Raw genomic sequence first — 22,006 nt, 5'->3', positions numbered from 1 at the left:
CTATTTGAATGGGCTCAGTTGTTCTTTTCAGGTTTTAAAGCTTTTCACATTTATGCCATTAAGCAGACCCTCTTAACCAAAGTGACATTTTCACTTCCTGCACTTTTTAGTCCAGTTAAATCGGGCTCTGCTTTACTTTCACCCTTGGTGAATGCAGTAAAACAACCACACAAAGACCCTTGCAAAGAGGTGGTCTCAGTTCAGCCCCAAACGAACTCTGGAGCGGTTCATTTGTGGTAAGAACGTGATTGTGACTTCAATCTGACGCAACTATTAGGTGTACTCTGCAAGTCTGAGCTAAACGGCTCCTTTAGCCAGGTGTTAATTACTATAGCTATGAACAAATGGCCCTTGCTGCATGTTAAACTGCACAGAAATATACACTAGTCCAGAACACAGAACCTTCCTTCTGTATTTATTGTCTTGCTCCCACTGCAGACATGTCTGACCAGTAAGCGAAGAAACATTCTCATGTGGTTTGTGGTTGTGACTCATTTTAATGCGATTGTAAATTTGTTAACCTTACAAATTCATTAACTGGTTCGGACCAGAGCAAATCAACTAGGTATGAAAACGCCCTGACGTGTGCATCCTGAAAAATAAGAAAGTCAGTGGATACCTAGATACAAAAGATGCTCAGTACTCTACAGCTAGATACAGTACAGGCACTACACTATGCTTTAATATCAAAGACATCAAAGTAAGGCATTTAAATGCAATCACAGGCCTTTAATAACTGCTGAATTAGTGTTAAGTGCTCTTGAAGGAGATGGCTCTTCAGTCTGCGTTTGAAGACAGCAAGTGACTCAGCCGTTTGGACAACCAGGGGAAGTACATTCCACCACATTGGTGCCAGGACAGAAAAAAAAAAAAGTTGTGCTGCTTGTCTTCCATGTGTCTTGAGGGATGGTGGGTTGGGTTAAGCTGCACTTGAAGCTTGAAGGGCTCTAGGTTGCCATTGGGTAGGAGGAGCTGGTCCATTTTTGACTTTGTAGGCCAGCATCAGAATATTATACCTGATGTGTAGCTACAGAAGGCCGGTGCAGAGAATGCTGTAGAGGAGTGACATGGCTGAGGAAAAGTCATGGTGGCAGTAGGTTTTTCAGGTTATGATTGACCTGTTTTTTAAAAATAATTGCCATGGCTGCGATGCACTATGGATAAGAGGGAGATAAACAGGTGTTGCTTGTGTGTGTGTGTTTCTTCCAACTGGTGAAGTATGTTGTTAATAAACTAGAGAAGTCCTGAGTGTACAGTTGTGTTGGTATCTATTTGTAGAGCACAAGGTGCTGCAACAATGGATCCCAGCACACTTCTGGTTTGGGGGTCATAATGTACGTCATGTGTCAGTACATTAATGTATACAGTGCATGCAATGCAATTGTTTTATTTACCATGTGGAGCATTTCTTTTTCACAATACACTCTTAAAAATAAAGGTGCCACAGGAAAGCTACTTTTGGTTCCCTAACTGTTTTGTAAGAGAGATTAAAATTGGTAAAGTCCATTGACTTTAAACATTGTACAAAAGTTGAATATAATTTCTTTGAAGTTCATTACACACACACACACACACACACACACACACACACAGAGACACACACACACACACACACACACTCACATCTCTTTTACAAAACTAGTTCTTTATGGAACCACGAATGGGTCTTGTATAGCACTACTCAAATATCCCTTTGTGGCACCAGAAAATTGGACCTTCTTATCAATTACTAAAAAAAACTAAATTAAATAACACTTTTGTTTTTTATCATATTTGATGCATCCTGAATTGATTTCTCACAGCAGTTTTTACATAAACTAAAACATATAGAAAACTAAACTCTGAGTTGCCATTAAAATTTTACCCAAGTAATCTCAAACTTCTGTAAAAGTTAGATATTAAATAGTTTTATTATTGTCATTATTATATTTTTATTTAATTAAATATTAAGCATCATTTAATTAGCACATTGACATTGCAGAGGTTCCAAAAACTACAATATGTATCAAATATAATATGCTTGGCTTTAAAGGATTAGGAGTAGTTTACCAGATTCAGCCTCCTTGAGTCTTTATTTTGGTAAATACTACAAAATGACATACCTCTTCTGTGAATTTTCCTCTGTACAACCTCTGTGAGTTGATTGAAACTTGATTGTGGCTGACCTACAAACCGCTTTACATCGCCCATACTCTCAGGTGTAGCCTGGGCTAAATTTTTAACCTGCTTTTAGGTTTAGAGGAGGTTGTAGATGTCTTGCCTGGTTAAGCCAGAGTGATTTTAGCACACAGCGTTCCGAGAGAAGCTCCATGTGCCCTCCTAATTGATGCACAAAGGACCTCCAAGTTATGATGTTGTGTCTTGAAAATTGCATCGCTTCCTGACACACTTCTCTCTAATGCATTTCTGTCTCAGCTCTCTGTTGAGTGCATCAATAATTCAAGGTTTCTCCAATGCATTTAGATGTGTTTAAGGCTCTAAATTAAAGGCACATTTCGTTAGGGAAGCTCAGCGCACAGGACGCAGCACAGCACTCAGTGTTTGCCTTATTGGTGTTTCACTGTGGCTGTTCATCTTCATTCTGTTTCTTGTGTGTTTCCACCTGTGGCAGCTGAGATACTTTAATCTAGACTGACAGAAAGCAGGATAACGATAATTAATGATAGAGTTTGTATTACATTGGGGTTTCTATAGCTAAGAGTGGGAACCTGTTATGCTAAAAGGTCCCAGTTGAGTACCACCTGATGTACTTGAAGAAGCTCCACAAAGGCTAAACACTTGTTAAATTCAGAAACCAGCTTGTTGAGGGATGTTTGAAGATTGTTTTAATTAAAATGCTTGTTTTGGAAAAACATTCATAAAAAAAAAACATTTATAGCTAGCATCTGTTAGCTATTACTTATAATTAACTACTGATGAACTAAATATATATTTACAGGTATTCATAAACAATTAATGTTAATATTTACTTTCTTTCTTTTACAAATTAGTTATATGTCAGTTCTCAGCAATTTTGCAGCCTCTAATCTAAAATGATTTAGTTTCACCTGGCCCCGCTCCCTTATTCCTGGCCCCACTCTCTCGTGTCTCCTTCCATGTGGACCACTTTATCATTAGTGTTTTCACCTGTGTAGTTTGTTTATTGAGCGACTATGTTCTGTTCTGATCTATAGGTGTGTATATTGATGTTGTTTATGGACTAATTGCTCATATAACATCATATAACATCTTCAAAACAGATTTTGAGCATTTAAGTGTGAACCTTTCTGGAACCCCTTTTTCAGGTTTTATATCTGAAGTTAATTAAAGTGAGAAGTTCAATTAGTATATTTGAAGGGTTATTAGGTTATTAAATCACATGCTTTAGCAGTTGACATAAAAACCTTATGCTGGTTAATGTAACACATTGAATGTGTCAAAAAGAAGCTTCAGTAATACTACCATGCTGCCTCAGCCTCTGCTGTTGGTGTTAAATACAGTGAAATCATTTTAATAACCTAAAAGTGCAAGAATACCATTATAGCAGAATTCAAATCATTAACAGCTTATTTTCAGTGTTAGAAGCACTTTTTCAATAACAATAGTAACAATGTAACAAGAGTAACAATGTTTTATGCATGATAAAGTTTTTTTTTTTTTAGCTTTGTTAGCATTTTCTAGAAAGAGGTCAAGCTTGCAAAGAAACCTATATCCAGTCAGGTGTGTCCAAACTTTTGACTGGAGCTGTGGAGCATGCATGCTCGGCAGAGCACCAAGGCCCGTTCAGATGTATCCCACACTGTCCCAGGCTCTTGATCCTGGAGTGTTAATACGCTGGCAGTGGTGCCTGGCTGCCTGAACCAAGACCGCGTGCTGGAGAAAGATAACAGGGCTTCATAGAGGATGTTTTGAGACTAAAACGGCTGCAAAAAGCACACAAACACACTCCCGGTGCATATTATTTCAGCAGGATATAGGAGTTTGCAGAACTGTTTTTTCATTATCCATTTACTATTATCTCACACCTATTTAGTGTAAAATTGGAAATGAATACTTTTCTGCTTCTCAGTCCCTCATTCTGTTCATCTGCACGGTTTGCGCTTCTGACTAGAATGATTCCATAAAAAAACAGATGCAAATGAATAATTCTGGTCTCCTTGCAGTAACCCTCATTATTCAAAAGCAGGCTCACCATCCAGGCATGACTACTGATAAGCCTTCTTTAATATTAGACTGATATGAAAACCTGCTGCCGAGATTGATACTGAAGTTAAAAATTCCAATTATATCACCAATAACATCACAAAGTATCATTTAAAATAACTCAACAGTGCTGTTCTGACTAATATGACTTATCAAATATGATTGTCAATCTAAAATTGTGTGAGTGGAAATATTGGAGCTCTGGGGGTTGAACGCCTTAGATTTTCCTGTGATTCTATTGGTTTCTGTTAATGAGCTCTTTTTTTTGTAACCAGTCCTCCAAATAGAAAGAAGAAATGCAAAAAAGATTGGATGCATTTAATATATTATTGTTATTTATTTTACTCTATAAACCAAATATTTCCCCAGTGATCCATTCATAGACTTTAGTCCCCTCAAACTCTTTCAAATCTGCTGCCAGAAAAGTTACAATGTTTATGCCTCGCTGACCAAAAGACTTTTATGGCTACGTTAAAAAATAAAAATGTATCTCAATTTTTGCTGATTTTCACATTTTTATATGATTTGAATTTGGCAGCATCATAAAGATTTTATAATAAATGGACCAATAGAAAATGCTCCAAAATGACTTGGACTAAAATCCTTCCCATTGACTCCCATTGAAATTTAAAAAGGTGTTTTCCTTCTCCTGTAAAGTTGCCTGTAAATACCATGTTTTTTTTATATACCATGCCCAAGGCTTCCTTTATTGTTGGATGCACTGTGATGTTTAATGAACAACAAGGGTAATGATAAAACCAAAACAGATATGTGACATAGATTCCTATTTATACGTTTTCATGAAGGCAGTTTTTGACACGTAACATGTAAAAATCTACTTTGTTACACAAAAATAAAAAAAAACATGCTTCAAATGGTCATAGAAGAACCCCCCCCACCTGATTTAAAGGTTCTTCACTCGCATGTCTCATGGGGTCTTGTTCACCAACCATTGTAAGACACATTTACACAGTTTTCACAAAGCTTCTAACATTCACCAGTGTTTTCCGATTTGGGATTTGTTCAGTTTATCTGACATTTCTGTTTGGAAGTTTTGAGTGAATTTTGAGAGTGCAGTAAATGATGGTTCTTTATGGAACCAAGAGTGGTTCTCCTATGGCATCACTCAAAGAACCTTTTGAAGCCCCCTTTTTTAAAGAGAGTAGCAAGCCATTTACATACATCAAATAAATAATAGACAGTGACTGTCAGCACATCTGTATAAGAACAGGCACACCAGCATGAAACCATTACATGCTCAGAAGTGAATGTTCATTTTCTCCCATCACAGATGTCTGTTCATTACTGTAAGAAACAAGATACAGATGGTGCTCAGATCTAACTAATGTGTCTCTTATTGTTATTATGTCAAGCTGATGCTTTTGCACATAGCAGTAGTTGCACTTGCCAGCTCAACTCTGCCTGGAGTACTGAGGGGTTAAAAGCCTTGAGCAAGGGCTCAGAGACAGCAGCAGACCATTTAACAAGATATTAACGGCTAGGATTGAACTCATGGCCTCTTGGATCATATTCAAATTCGTTTCTGAGCTTCTGTCATCCACACACTCCCCCAAAGTGTTGTGTATGTGTAGAGTCTGTTAAACAAAGCCAATCATGCACATGTGTCTAAGTAATCCCTGTAGTAGTTGAGCATGATGTAAGACCTTTCATTTCTGGTAAGTAGCCTGTGTTTTGCCTTGGTCTCGCCTTACGATTACCTACTGCTCTCATCCTTTGTCTCTTTCATGTGTAACACGCTGGTCTAAAGTCAGTGTGTTTGTTGGTGTGGATGCATGCATCTGTGTGTGTGCTGTACTCCCCTAAAAGTAAGTGAACTCTCTTAAGCACTGAAAGCTTAATATTAAGATTATCATCTCAATTTCATGCTGGCGCAATTTCTCTGTGTGAACTTGGGTGCACTGCAGACATGAACAGAATAGCCTTCTTTGTAACTGTCTGTGAATGTGGATGCTTGACTTACTGTACAAAGAAAGTTCATTATGTTCTTCAAAAGAAGCGTGCCTGGATCATCTCCATATAAATAACGTTGGACCCCCCAACCAGGTGTACATTTCCCCATGTTTTACTGTACACTGCATAGCTAACATGCATTGTGTGTCCTGTGCAACCATCAACTGGCCTGGCTTTTTTTTTTCCAGCTACTGTGTGTATCTATGATAAGCCTGTGTGTGTGATTTTGCTCCTCACTGCCTTCATCAGGGTTCTAGTCTCTATATACTTGACACTCTAACAGGCTTTGCATAATGTCATGTTTATTTTGTTTTATTTATTTTTCCTTTTTATCATATTAACGCTTTTTATCATATTAACTCCTTAAAAACTAAGAATCTGATAAAGCTCCAGCCTGGTCACTACATAAAGTCATATGCAAACATGTGACACCCCTGGTTAAATCATGTGTCATTCTCAGTAAACGTAATCACTAATTCTCGTCAGACTTCTCCAACTTGGACAGTTTCTGTGTATTGGTTGTATTGTTATTACAATGTATAAATATTATTTTTCATTATGTTAAATTTGACAGAAAATTCCATATCTAGGTTTTTTTTCTGGTGAGAATGTGGTCAATAAGCATGTCATCTGAGGAGAGTTTCCACATTTTATACATACGACTGTATGTAGTGTAGTTGTGCAGTAGTTAATAATAAGTGACTTACTGTATCAATACTCTGCCTTCAAATGCATTTTTTTTCATAGCAGCTGCTGTCAGAATGCTGACAAAAACCCCATATAACCTAATAAGAAAGTGTAGCACACTTTAATCTAAATTAGGTTTAATCTAAATCCACATACAGCTAGTCACTGAAAGCGTCTTGAGTCTCAGCATTATATCTGGACAAGGCCAAGCCACATAAAAATGCAAGTGCAAACGCACCCAAGACTCAATTAAAACACATACAAATCTGACCACTCAAACCGCAGGATTTGAACTGAGATACGTTTGAGCCACATGTTAAAGCAATGTGAACATCTTTCTGAACACCTTCTCTATAAGACACATACTGTAATAATTGCAGCGCAACAAGCAAATTTGCACATTCTGTCCCACACAGCAATCAGATTTCTGTCTGACTTACCAGAGACGCATTTGATTAGCAAGTATAATTTCATGTGGCTAAAGTCTTATCAGGATAAAATCCAGATACTATTCACATGAAGTGACCAGGTGTAAACAAGGTCTTAGTGTGATGAATTTGGCTACAAGTCAGTTTATTCTTGATTACAAAAGGTTGAGCATCCCTGGTCAAAGGACATGTTTGATTGGAAATAAGTTAGCATATCTTCCATAGAGAACACTGTTCTGCACATTCTGAAGCACAGTTGCTGTTTATTTGCTGAATCTGACATTGGAAACAAAATAAATAAATAAATAAATCCACAAAGCTTATCACATTTTAGCTGCTTTAGGTTTTCAGATTGAATCCAAACTGTGCAGAAAAAGGCCATATTTGTGTTTGTCTGCTTTAGAAGATTTGTACTTATTTTCAGCCCAACTGAAGTATACAGAGATGCCCAAACCTGCATACAGTCTAAAAAAGCTTGACATTAAAAATGATCAATTTAATGTTTTACTTTGGAGTCAGTTTAAACTATGTTTAAATGACAATAAGATGACGGCTGTGTACATTCTACCTTATTTTGCATATTTTACTTTTGTAAATGTGTACTTTGTGTGTGTGTGTCAATTGAAACATTCTTATTTTACTGTAAATTTGTGCTTTATATTATGTCTTACAGGGCCCCAAAGTACTTAGCGAGGTAACCTCCTCATGCAAATAAATAAATAACTGATTGAACTAATAGCTTTCTCTAAATTAAAAAAAAAAAACAAACGTTGTGCAATACAGTTTCTAATTAAGGCAGAAGCGCAACACTTGCTACTGGTGGAAGAGCATGAACAAGTTCAAATTTAATTGCATTACCATTAATAACTAAATAATTAACCTTGAGTTTAAAGGGTTAATTATTGATGGGAATATTATACATATTGTGATCTCAGTAAAGACTGTGAGGGCCAGGAGGTGTTAATGTGATGTTCATACCTGAATCCTCTGTCTTTCTTCCTTTCTAAGACACAGCGACCGGTGGCTCCGGCCTAGGCACAGGGGCCATCGTGGGCATCCTCATTGTGGTCTTCCTCCTGCTGCTCTTCGGTGTGGACGTCACCTGCTACTTTCTTAACAAGTGCGGCCTCCTCATGTGCATCGCTGTCAACTTCTGTGGAAAGGCTGGGCCCACTGCCAAGGGCAAGGACGTGGAGGAGGGCAAGGCAGCCTTTACGTGAGCACTCTAACTCTGCCTTTTTGTGTGTGTGTGTGTGTGTTTTTTGCGGCTCGATGCTGCTGAGCTCTTCGCTCTGTTATCGTTATCAGTCAGAGTTCCACTGTCATTATCATCTCTATCAGCTTTCCTGGAGAGCCTGTAACAGGCCTGATTCAAGCATATCTTACTCTATGAATGAGAATGAAGGGAATATTGGCTGATTACTGCAGAGTTAAGAGGAGCGCAATGGAGGGGAACTGCGTTCCACTTCAGAATAAGAATATGAGGAAAGAAGGGCGCCGCTTATGTGAAGCCACTGTATGACAAACCCATGAAATCACTATTGTAAAATTCTTATACACAGAAAAAAATATATATAGTAGGTTGAATGTCATTCTGTAAGGTTTATTTTTCATCACTGGTGGCATTTGCTCTTGTTACAGTTTACAGTCTATGTTTAAAGAGGAAAATATAACAGTTGAGATGGGGAGGCAGGATGTATTACACAGAGGTGATTCATTTTCAGTGTCTAAAGTCCTTCATAGTACAAAGTAAGTCAAATATCAGGCAAACTAAAGTTAACATTTCCATGCTAAGAAAACAAATATACAAAAAAATAAAAATATATAAAACTGAGACGATGAGGATTTTGTGGCAGAAAACTGTTGTGTATATACAGTACTGTATGTCTTGCCACGCATTCACACAAGCAGGCAACAGAGCGACAAGCGACCAGTCATTTCCTATAGCAGTACGCAATTTGTAGCCATGATTTGGTGACAAGTGGCAAGCGACACGTCAACAGAGCAACAAGCGACAAATCTAGTTGAGATTTTTTCAGCGTGGCAAAGTGACATTCCAAACGATTGGCTCCAACAAATTCATCAGACCAGTTGTAGATAAAATGAGAGGTCCTCAGCTTCTGTTCTGAATGCTTCTGTTCTCTTCTGTTCTACCGGCCTTTTGTTCCCGTTATCAACAGTGTGGTGCTAAACATGGGAGACATGCCCATAACCACTGTTATTTTCATAATTTAATTCATTTTGAATTTAGTTATTAAATACACATGTTTAATAACTAATGCACTAGTGCATCCATCAGGCCCCTGCAACTTATCCAGAATTCAGCAAATTCAGCAAATTCGTCTTCAACGTTTCTAAATTCAGCCATGTCACTCCTCTACTGCGTTCTCTTCATTGGCTTTCTGTAGCTGCTGCCCGCATCAGATTCAAAACCCTGACTCTGGCCTACAAAGCCAAGAACGGACCATCACCTCCGTACCTGTGGTCAAAAGCCGATCTGTACCAAGAGCTCTTCAAGCTTCGAGTATGGCTCGGCTCGACCCTCCATCCCTTAAAATCCACAGAAGACAAGCGTCCAGGCACCAAAGTGGTGGAACAAACTTCCCCTGGGTGTCCGAACGACAGAGTCGCTCGCTGTCTTCAAACACAGACTGAAGACCCACCTCTTCTCAGTACTTAAGAGTAGAGTACTCTATTATTACACAAGTCTCCATATTGACTTGTGTTTAGTAATGTCTAAGCTTAGAGGTATCTTTGAATGTTTAGTCTATTCAATCTAGCTGAGGTTATTCTTGAGTAAAGCACTCTGGATAAGAGCGTCTGCTAAATGCCCTAAATGTAAATGTAATAATAAAGCCTCCCGCCTGGAAAGCCCCATATTTACAGTTTCCATCCAGTACTTGCTTTATCTAATCAATCCTTTATTAAAGTAAATCTGGTGGAACTGAACAAATCTATACACTGGCTGAAATTTACAGAGAAGTGAGCAACCAAACCTGTGTTCGTCCAACTGCATTACAAATCAATATCTTTACTGAAAACAATATATATTCCCTTAAACAGTAAGCATACAAAAATCTTTTTTTCTAAATAAAAAAAAGACTTTTCATGGGTTTTAAGCTGTTTTTAACCTAGTTTGAAGCAACCAGTAAATAACAAACACTATGGAGTAATTAAAATACAAACTGCTTGGAGACAGGGAAACAGCTGTTTGTTGTCATTTCATCATGGGTATAACGCTCAGTATGCTCATTATCAAATACATTGCTAAAATATTCCTACAACTGAACCGCAATATCTCACTATGCTATTATCTGCGTATTTGTATTTATTCTGTGGATTCATTTATCCCAGCCTTACTATTTAAGTAGCATATATTCCATTACCTATTAGTTACAATAGTTTCTTAAGTAAAGAAGCAAAGTTTAGACATCAAATATTGGGGTAAGGGGCAAATTGTGTATTTTATTAAAAACTATTCCTTTAAATTGATCCAGAAGGAACTGCTTTGCGTTGTTGCTTGTGTCTCCAGTTGACCTTCTACTATCTGTGGTTCTCTAACAGGAAGGATGAGTCTAAAGAGCCGATAGTGGAGGTGAGGACAGAGGAAGAGCGCACCCCCAACCATGAGGGTGGAGGCCCCACCGAACCCAATGAGACCACTCCCCTTACTGATCCTGAGTGAGTCCCTCCCTCTCATACACACACATACACAGCTCACACAGACTGCTTGGTCATTTAGGTAAAGTTTTAGATGGGATCGAAAAGAGCCTTTGTCCAGAGTGAATAGTAGCCTGGGTCATATTGTGCTCGTGGCATGCATTAAGCTTGATTATGAAAGAAATGGCTTGATGACAATAGGCGGCTAATGATATCACTATGAGCATAAAGACCGCTGGGTACCATGTGAATAGAGGCTAATACATAAGCTGCTGAAGAGCTATTTATGGAGTGCGGTCAGTGAATGAAAAGTGGGGACTGGTCTCAGGTTGATTATGCTCAGAATGCGGCGCAGGAACCGGGCTTTGGGGAGGGAAGGGCTTTGCTGTACGTGTGATTAGGCCGCTCACCTCCAGGGAAGGAACACATAAGCCTGGTGTTTGCCTTTTCAGTCATGTAGTGTTTACCGCAGATGCGATGTGATGCACTTTTATTATTCCATGTCCGCTCATGTTTATGGAGATGAATGCTTAACAGGGTGCTAGTTTATGCTGGAGATGGCACACAGTATATCTCTCACTGCTCTCCCACTATGATGCTGACTAACATGAATATATTTGTATTTCTTCACTTTAAAACCGCATGTTGCACTCACACTGTATGTATATTTGTGCCTTGGCCTCCTTCTCCCTTTCTTTCTCTTTCTCCCTGACAATCTGGCTATGCGTCTCTCTCTCTCTCTCTCTCTCTCTCTTTTTTTCTTTCTCTCTCTCTCTCTCTCTCTCTCTCTCTCTCTCTCTCTCTCTCTCTCTCTCTCTCTCTCTCTCTCTCTCTCTCTCTCTCTCTCTCTCTCTCTCTCTCTCTCTCTCTCCCCTCGTCTTCCCTCCCCTGTCCTCTTAGGCATGCTGCTGACACCACAGCCACAGTAGTGGACTTGCTCCCCTCTTTAGTCACTAACTCAGAGACGGTCACTGACAGTCCTGCTAGTGAAAGCACCACCCTTACCTCCAGCACCGCCCCCAGTGCGGCTGAGCCTAAAGCGGCCCCTCAGTCTAGCACCCCCAAAGCCAGCGTCACCTCTCCTACCTCTCCCCCTGCTGCCGTGGCTCCTCTGGTGGACCTGAGCGATGGCCCTTCCTCCCACACCGCTAAACCCTCAGAAGCCCCAAAACCAGCTCCCTCGTCTGACCCCAAAGCCGACTCCACCAAGCCCTCAGTTCAGAGCACAGGGGCCAAAAGCCCAGCAGATGAGCTCCAAAGCCCCCCTGCAGCTACGGACTCCCAGCAGGTAGACGGAGGGGCTCTCCAGTCGTCAGACACTGATCTGGCCCAAGAAGCGTTTGACTCGATGCGCACGCCCACCTCCGACTTCACCACTGCACCGCCCGCACCCAGCCAGGACGAGTATGGCCACCTCTAGATATCTACTTGTGTGTGTGTTTGTGTGTGTGTATGTCTCTGTTCTCACCACTCTGCACCTCTCCTGTGTCAGTGTTTGTCTCCTCCCTTCCTCCCCCCACTCACCCATTCACTCACTCGCTCACTCCTTCACCCACGCCTTGACATCCACTTTTCTTATTTCACCAGTGTCACTGCATTTCACCAGGAAATGCCCCCTAGCCAAAAACATTCATCGCTCATGATTAAGGCTGCAGTGATTAGCAGCACAATTGTGGATACACACTGCAGCACACTATAGAAGTGCTGCAGCATTCTGGCTTCTGATGCTTTATTCAATTTATCAAAAGAAGCCACTTGTTGCAGAGAGGCAGCTAAATGATGGTGGGGGCTGAAGGTGTAATGATTCAAATAGCAAATTAATCAAACACTAGTCGACAGATGAATCAATTATATAAACATTAGCCATTACTTGCAGTATCTTGAATCGTTATGCAGCTGTAGTCATCGTCTGATCTCACCTGTGCTAAAGTATAGTGTTTCTCAGCAGACAGCAGCTCTGCGTGGCTTATCTGCTCTACTGGTAAAAGAAATGGCTCTTTCACAGCGGCCTTTTAAAGCAAAAGCCATTAGGGAAGTGTGAAATTGGTTGGCTTTCTGTTTAGTTTTGTTTTTGTGGAGGACTAATTGATTTCCCTATTATCTCTGAGTGATTGAAAGGCAACCACAACATGTGAAGCTCCCGTTGTCAATAAACATCGCTGCTCATTTAGCTCTTTTCCCACCCGCCATGCCTGAAATGGACAGGGACAGTAGGGGTGGGCGTGGCTATGCGGATATCTCTTAGTATTCCTGTACTTAACACATGACTTAGTCTTTGCATTAGGCTTGTGTAGTTATTGTTAACAATGTTAACATAACATTATATTTAATAGTTTATTTAGTTATAAAAGTATTACAAAACACTCTGGAGAAAATAAAAATAAACCTATTGGCACGATGCCTAATGCCAGTCATGGTCAAGAGCTGTGGAGTAGTGGAACTGTGTTCTCTGCAATGTTGGTGCTCCATCCAATACTTTTGGGATGATCTGGGGAGTTGGGAGTGAGGTGGGGTTGTGATTATCCAATATCCTGGCCTCACTAATGCTCTTGTCACAGCAGTAGCGATAGTTAAGCAGGATAAACACTTATTTTAATACCTTTGATTTTGGAAGAAACAATGAATGAGCAGGTGTCCAAATACTTTTGTCCTTATATGTACATACATACAGTCATATATGGTTGAGCAGTAATGGTTAAGGAAATGGTACCATAGTGTAAGGACAATAGACAAGACACAAAACAGTGCATAGACAAGAAGTACAAAAGGCTATAATATAATAAATACAATAAATGTGTGTAAATATACATTTGCAAATGTGTGCATGAGGGCTAGGTGATTGAGGTACAAACTAAGCTACTATACTAATAGTAAAAAAAAAATAAATATGAAGTCCAGCGATGTTTTGTGTATGGAAATGGAGGAGTACAGGAAGTTTAGGTTTGTATGCTGTGGTAGACCAGACTGTAAATGGCATCACAAATGTACATAAGGTAATCAGTGCAGTAATGAGTACCTGCCTATGCCTACAACCCAGATAATCATTAAATTAACAGAATCATCAAGAAAATACATTGAATATTACTTAAAAACATGCATATTCAAACATATTCCTGGACAGTAAAATGTCAATGAGGGGTCTTAATGCGTCTCTGTGGAAGTGTGATTGAGGGGATGTTGAAGGTTGATGGAGAGATTTTTCTTAATGAGCATGACGCTGTCTCCCAAGGTGCTTCGTCTTTTGCATGCTAACAATGACTTGTGTCAGGCCTGGCACACAGCAGCTGGATTCCAGTGTGTTGGTATGCATGAACATGAGGCTTCGCTGCTTCTGTCTGTCGCTCAGATAGCGTCCTCCCGTTCCTGTAGGCTCTCTGATGCGGAACGCTCTGATGAATCAAACATGTCCATTTGTTACCTTGGACAGAGTCAGTGTGCTCGACTTCGGGCCATGGCCTTGCTTGCCAGAGAGCTTTGTAGAATTGCGTGTGGAGAAATGCATTGTCTCTGAGTTCGCCCGTCTTGCCCCTGCCGGGCGTGTGCGTGTGTGAGGAGGGCTGATTTGCATGCCACACACAGCGAGTGAGCATAAAAGCGCGCCTCTTTAGTATCCGCTTCTTGCTTCGTGTTTGGAAGTACAAAGGAAGTGGGCTGTTAACAGGCTGCTAAGATTCGCCACCAGGGAGCAAGGTGGAATTTTTAAATATTTACCACAGACTTTGTTTTTCGCCTCTCTCCTCTTTATGCGAAGCACTTTGCTCTCTCCGCCACTCACCCAGCATCCCCAGCCAGCGTACTTCAGACGCCGCTTCCCCCTCTCCCTCGGTGATCTGATCTGAGCAGGGACGCCACAGGGACGTTCCCCACCTCCTGGACTCATTGGTTCAGCTATCTGTTTGTGTGTGTGTGAGAGAGAGAGAGAGAGACAGAAGGAGGGAGGAAGGAAGGGAGGGGGGATTCAGCCTGCCTCAGCACCGGCCCCCAGTGAAGGCTTCCCATGCAACCTGCTCAGCTTTAACAGAACAAACGGATACCTGACGTGTTTCCAACTGTTCTGTGTTGAGACAGGTTTTGTTGAGGTATTTTGATCCGGTCTTAAAAGATGAGATATTTGCACACCGAGGACCCCAGCTTGAATGGCGTCAAGCTGTGGATGATGCAAACAGACAAAAGGGGTGTCTGTGATTTGGCCTGATCTCCACTGTCTCGCTCTGGCTAGGGCGCCTACTGCTATTTACTGGTGGTCACTTGGGCCTGATGTAAAAACGTAGCTATTTCTGCAGTTATGTCTTCTGTTTCCTTTTAAAAAACCTGACTTCACAATGCAGTGGTTACAAGTTTGCTTTGTGTGCGTACATTAGCCTAGTCCTTTCACTTTAAACGCACTGTTCAGTTTTCACTATGGTTTCCTTTTGAATCAGACATAATTCAAGAGCGAAAGACATGGCAGGAGTGTACAGTATATGTGCAAATGATTGTCAACACACCTTTTGTTAAATGCATTCAGCTACTTTAAGTCCCTGTAGCATTATCAATGGAATAGGACTCTCTAGAGCAGATAAACATAAACCTATTGGCACCATGCTTTATGCAAGGCGTGGGCTAAAGGGGTATAAAGTCCCCAATCATTGAGCTGTGGACCAGTGGACCTGCGTGCTCTGGAATGATGGTGCTCCATCCAGTACCTCTGGAATGAGTTAAGGTGGGGTGATCCTCCTCCAACATCCTGACCTCACTAATGCTCTTGTTGCTAAATGCAACATTCTTCACAGCAGACAGTTACTCCAACAAAAGAGTTTCCTCACCTGGTTTTGGCAGCATGGTCTCTCATATGGCAGAAAATGGACACAAGCAGCTCAAACGCTGTCAAAGCACTAGAAAAGCACTTGTTCCACACCGCAGACTCTAACCTACTCTGTTACCTTCTGGAACGGCTCCTCATTGTTTGTGAATAATGTCCATTGATGGTGCCAAGAGCACACCAGAGGGCCCTCTGCTAGAACGCAGATCCTAAAACTAAGAATCAGGACTGAATTAGGCCTAAAATAGCTGATACCTGATCCATGAAAATATGCCGAGACTGGATATTCCTAGGACTTTCCTAGTGGTAATGGAAGCTTATACAGCTGTGTAAACTGCATGCTTAAATCTCACTTGTCTCAAGGCTAAGTTGTTAAGTAAATGTAGTATTTACTGTATGACATACTGATTATTGTAGAAATAGACAAACGTCAGGGCTTATGATCAGGGCTCTGGTACTAGGGGCTCTGGTGCTTGGTTTTAGAAAAGTGTGATAGCCTAAACCAACTGTATATACAAAAAACAATAACAAAATAATCAAAAATGACATTTAGAAGAAAGTGTGTACAGTGCAGTGTGTGCTGCCTGCTGATCACCTGTAATCTCATAATTTCTGTTGTTAGACTTCCACTTGGCCGTGTTTTATCCTTTGTCTGCAACATTTGTCATGGAACCTCCCCCTGACTGCAATTGGTCCTGATCACCCACAGCATTTGTACTAAGACCTCGTTCGGACCATGATTGCTCCTGATCACCCACAGCATTTGTCCTGAGACCTCCTCCTGACCGTGATTAGTCCTAATCAACACAACATTTGTCCTGAGACCGTCTCCTGACAGTGATTAGTCCCTATCGCAACATTGTGAGTTATAAGACCCCTGACTTCGATTGGTGCGTATCACAGCAACATTTGTCCTGGGACCTCACCCTGATCACAGCTGGTCCTAATGACAATGTCGGTTGTCTTAAGACCTCACTCTGACTGGTCCAAATGTCATGTGGTTTTCTGTCCTTCACGTGTTGGATTTGAGTAAGAAGGATGTACAACAAGCAAGTATTCTTATAACAGCATGTTGAGTGCCTGTTTCATCATTTAAAGTATACTACCTATATTTGGCAAGAACAATCCACTGCTGTTAGCTACATTATTTATATTAGCCTCAGAGATCCTGTGCTAAAGGCGCAAACTTTGGCCACCAGACATAAATGTAAATTTTCTTGAACTTCTTTTTTACAAACTGTGTAAAGGGAGCTTTATAGTGTTGTGTCTGCTGCCCAGCACCAGCCAACCTACATCACCACTCCTGGCTGCTCTTCACACAAGTCGCTAGCAGACTCTGACAGCTTCATGGTGTTGAAGGTAGTGATACTCAAGTAAAGGCACTGCTACTCTGGACACTGCAGATCACTTTCACAGTGAGAACAACACTGACAGAGTCCTCCACAGAGACTGTGTCCTACCACTGAGATTGTGTAGATGGTAATGCGAGACGCCCACACTCCGCTGCTCCTATTCTCCCACCGTACAATAGCTCTCTATGGCTGACAGGTGGGTCTGCTGAGACTATAGGGCCACTACAGCCACTCAGGTGGTCCTGGGTTACAGCTTGAAGGCAGCTGCTGGCTTTTGATGTGCGTACTGAGCAGCCACCCATGTCCAGCTAATAGCAGCTCCCTTCCACAGGTCAGGCGGCGCTAAAAATAGACAGGCCTGGCTGAAGGGAGTGAACATGTCAGACACGCAATTAGCAGCGTGCCTCCCAATTTCCCCCTTTTGCGGGGCTCATCATTCATTTTCATGATTCATTATCCATTTATAAATGATTTGGCGCTCTGATACGAGACTAGTCGATTCCATTACTGGCAATCAGTGCTGGCCATGAATTGGTCCATTGAGAAATCATGTGGGAAAACTTCTCTTTGCAGTGCTACCATCAACTCTGTCGTCTCCTTAGAAGGAAAAAAAATCATCTGAACATCTCATGAGACATCTCATAGTTGGAGACGGTTTGCAGGAGATATATTTGCTTAATATCTTAGCATGCTGGTCCAGCCTTTCCTGGGGGAAACACTTTTATGTGTCAGTGAGTTATTGCACATTCAATAAACAGCAGGGGGAAGGTTAACATTGGTGGAGTTTTATGGGGGCTGTCTAGGCAGTCAAGTTTGAATCTAGCCCATGGGATTGCCTTGCTGATATCACGCTGTTACTATTCTCACCCAGATCCTGGGACAGTCTTTGTCATCTACCTCATCATTGTATTGGTGTGTCACGATACATTCTCACATAAAAAAAAGGCCCATAGCAATCTGCAGTACATCTGTGATGTCTGGATAAGGTAGCCAAACTGATCCTGTTATGCGTGAAATACGTTGGTTCCACTGAAAGGTAATTTCACCCCCTTCAAAAAATAAATAAATAAATAAAAAATCTAAAGCAGTTTAGTAGACTTATGTAGACGGCAGACAGCGTCTGGATGCTGAACGCTCAGAGCCATTTTTAAAGAAATTCTGTCTCTGTCATTCTCTCGTTCTTTCTTTAGCGGTAAGATCATTGCAGATGAGAAGAGTAAATCGGAGGAGACAGAGGTGAAGAAGCCCCCGGCGGAGGTGAAGACAGTGCCCAATGAAGCCCCCCAGACAAACGGCAACGAGAGCAAAGCGTGATCCAGCGTCTGAGGGCCTCCGAGCGTCATCGCCACATCAAAACAACAAAAAAAATTAAAAGGGTTTCTTTCTTCAGTGTCTTCTATGAGTTTGCAGAACAAAAAAAAAGAGTTTGATGAGTTTGTAGATGTATAGAGCGCCTAAAGAACTCGTGCACATGCCTTTGTTTATTTTATTTTATGAATTTGTTTTTCTGGTTTCGTTTCTGTGTTCATAAACAGCGAAGGAAGGAAGCCTCCTTTACTTTAGTGCACTTGACCTCCTCTGTCCGATCTCTACGATCAGCATCACCTGTCATTCACTTGGGACAGAAGCTCGATATCAGTGGGAATAGTTAACAATGGGGAACTGTAGCTTTTACTCCTCATTAATGCCTTTTTATGTTGTACACACACACACACACACGCATACACATGCACACATACACACAGGCACACATACATGTAGACCACGTCTTTACTTATGCTCCTTCAGTTATGTACATGCAGTATTGCATTACGTCATTATTTTCCGCCAAGTATGGATTTCTGGGAAATGTTTGTTAATGTTTTCTGGTGTTTAAATAATGTACAAAAGTAACTGCCTTTTATTTGATGTTTATTTTTTCACTGTTTGTTTTTCCAGGGCTAGAAATAGATCTTTTGCATGCTTGCTTTGCATATTCTTTTTTCTCATAATGCCCTTTTGTTTATTGTTTTATTGTTTTCATCACAGCCCCGAGTGTTTACATCTTTTACTTTATGATTCCCCTTATGAACACAGAGCTTGCTTTCTTGTTTAAACAAACAAACAAACAAACAAACAAACACAACACAAGTACAGCAGCAACAATACAGTACGAAGGCATAGCAAAAATGCTCTGCACTGTACTCCTCCGTGTAAGTCGGAGTTGGCGGTTTGGGTCAGACAATTACCGCTCGTTTTTATCTTCTATAGCAACACCTACTTATCTCCTTCCCTCTCCTCATTTCTATTTTGTTCACTTCACTTCAGCCTGCTTTTTTTTAGCTTGACAGAAAGGGAGCTCCCCTGCTGCGAGCGTAGCGAGGTACAAGCTCCTCCCCACACTTCAGTCTTCGATAGGACCTAAATGGAGCTTTTGGAGAAGAATCCAAAGTCTCCTTAACGATATGAGCCCACCCGCACTAGCTGGACGTGCTCAGTGGGCCAGCGCTGTCTTAGAACATCAAACGCCTCGGTGTGATTAGTGGTGAGTATGCACACCACTGTACGATCCAGGGCAGCTCTTGTACCTGTCTCTCTGTTTGCTTCAGCCTGGATCGTTGATAAACAGTGCCTCCAATGGGCAGCTGCAGCAAATGTGCCCCATTTAAAATATTAGTGAAGAAGAAGGAGAAGAAAAAAAAGATCTGATGTTTTAGGGTTCGACTACCTTTTTATGCATAAAAAAAGAAATGAACGGCCAAATTATTTTTCTTGGTATTATTATTTTTCTTTATTTAAGCCATAGTACTCCAGTGAGGATAAGGACGAGTCGAAACCTGATCTTTGATTTGTACAGTGTTTTTCATTCTTTAGGCTGCAAGCTTGTGCACTGTGAATGCGTGAATAACCTAGTGTGAATACAACGTGTTCTTCGTCATAGACTTGAAACAAATATCCATAGGTTGTGAAAGGTGTAGCTATTAGTTCAGATAATGTTCCATCATGATAAAATAAAATAAAATAAAAAAATCTTAAATAATGACAGCAACAATATACAGACAACATGAGGTAAAAAAAAAAAATACGAAGCTCAAAGATTAAAAGGAGAAGGTGCCTTCAAACTTAAACAGCCTCTCTGAAGCAGGCCTGTAGCCTGAACGGCTCGGTGTCTGCCTGAAACCTATGGGGAGGGGAGCAGCATAAAGGTTGTCTTTGGACGGCTATTCTGAGGACGTGTGAAGCAGTTGGGGTCTGTAAACTGTGAAATATAATAACTCCTTGGTTTTCTCTGTGTGTCGTGTTGTTGCATATGTTTCGGGGGCCCGGAGAGCCTACGTTAGTGTGATGACTTTTATCCACATACTCCAGACCTTGCCTTTCTTTAACTGATGCAAAATAAGAGCGTTTAGTCACACTCAGCAGCCTCTAACTTTGATTGGCCAGAATACCCAAGACATCTGTGCTTCAGTGGTCCAATCGGAAGCGTGACTCTGTCCATAAAGGCGCACTGTTTCCATCTGAAATCAGCATGCACTGTATTCTGAACTAGATGTCATCGGTGTCAAGGTTTGCCAGTATATTGTTGAATGAACAACAGTGACAAAAGCTTTCTTTGTTGGATATGGATCTTCTTGAGTGTTCTGTCCAGTGTGGTCTGTTCATATTGTCACTCTTGTTTCATTTATCCTTTTTTTGTTTTGTTTTGTTTTGTTTTTGTTTTTGTTTGTTTGTTTTTTTTTTAAAACATGATTGACATTCACTGTTTTCATGGCAGGGCTCTGGTGTGTGATGAAACCAGAAACAGAGGCTTACTCTGCCAGGCTCACGCTCACTCTGCCAGGTGGCACACAAACCATTCCTTGTGTTATCATGAACTCTCATTATGGGTTTTCTCTCATAATGAAGAACAAGTTAAAAAAAATAAAATAAAAGAAAGTAAAGAAGGAAAAGCGCTGGAGATTTGTGCTGTGGCTTTTGACACATTTGTTCGACTGCCGTTCAATGTGGGACCAATTTCTCTGCGAGTTTACATGCAAGTTGTTTACCACTGCGTTCGTGCCATCCAAACGTCTTAAGGATGAAAGTATGTGTTCAGACATTCAGAAATAAATAAACAAACAAAAACATACAAAGATTGTTTCAGACAGACGTTTAAAGCTCGTCCTCTGAGCCAAACTAACCAGTCTGTAGCTAAAGCTCTCTCTCTGTTGGATGGGAGCTGAGCCCCTTTCCCACCCCCTCGCTGGTTCACCCCATGAATTACAGCTCTCCTCCTTAAACCCTACTTCCAGACTCCTTCCATCCATCCATTCTCAGCTGCAGGGGCCTTCTCACTCTTGTATACAAAATTTTTACAAAGTCAAGCATTGGTACCACCTCTCTCCTCACTGTCACTGGTGTAAATACTGAGTACTAACCGAAACCATTTTGACTTTTCATTCTGTCCGAAGGAATTCTTGTGTTCAATAAAATGGGAAACAGTATGTGCTTGTCTGTCTGTGTTGCTTTTGATTGGGAAACTACACTGAATGTCCAAAAGCATGTAGACACGTTGCTTACTGAGGCCAGTGGTGCTGCTCTTGCTGTTCTTGTAGGAAGGATTTACACTCGTACTTTGCCATGATGATTGATGTTCAATGATTAGTGCTGGAGTTTCATCACTCCAACACCCCAACGTCTAGGAGCATGGCACTGGTCATAGTGAGCTTAGGCTCTCATGTGATGTTGCTTCAGTGACCCCTTCAATCAGTAATGCCTTAAGTGCACCACGTGGGTGCACCACAAAGTAGCTAAGCTCACTAATTAGAAGGGGTGTCTGGATACTTTTGGACATATAGTGTAGCTGTTGCTTTGAAGTTTGTGATAAAAATGTAAAAGTCCTATCTACATGGCCTTCCTACAGGCAAGTCTTTAGCCAGGAAGAAGTGAGCTAATCTTCAGCCAGT

At 41.1% G+C, this 22,006-nt stretch overlaps 1 protein-coding gene across 5 annotated transcripts in view; it reads left to right on the top strand.

Annotated features, from left to right (window-relative positions):
• ncam1a (neural cell adhesion molecule 1a) overlaps positions 1 to 21,544 on the top strand; it is a 237,194-nt gene extending 215,650 nt beyond the window's left edge. For 3 of the 5 annotated variants that reach the window (XM_072661990.1, XM_072661991.1, XM_072661989.1), the window contains 4 exons: positions 8,277 to 8,484; positions 10,833 to 10,949; positions 11,829 to 12,332; positions 18,272 to 21,544. In XM_072661990.1, the coding sequence (XP_072518091.1) occupies positions 8,277 to 8,484; positions 10,833 to 10,949; positions 11,829 to 12,332; positions 18,272 to 18,395 (953 nt within the window). In that variant the 3' untranslated portion in view covers positions 18,396 to 21,544. The remainder of the gene's footprint in view (positions 1 to 8,276; positions 8,485 to 10,832; positions 10,950 to 11,828; positions 12,333 to 18,271) is intronic. The other 2 variants (XM_072661993.1, XM_072661992.1) reach the window with 1 other exon arrangement.
• The last annotated feature ends 462 nt before the right edge of the window (positions 21,545 to 22,006 follow it).

This window comes from Salminus brasiliensis, chromosome 18 (assembly GCF_030463535.1).
Source record: "Salminus brasiliensis chromosome 18, fSalBra1.hap2, whole genome shotgun sequence".
In the NCBI taxonomy this organism is placed as follows: domain Eukaryota; kingdom Metazoa; phylum Chordata; class Actinopteri; order Characiformes; family Bryconidae; genus Salminus; species Salminus brasiliensis.
Note: the sequence above shows the minus strand (reverse complement) of the source record. Positions and strands in the feature narration are given on the sequence as shown.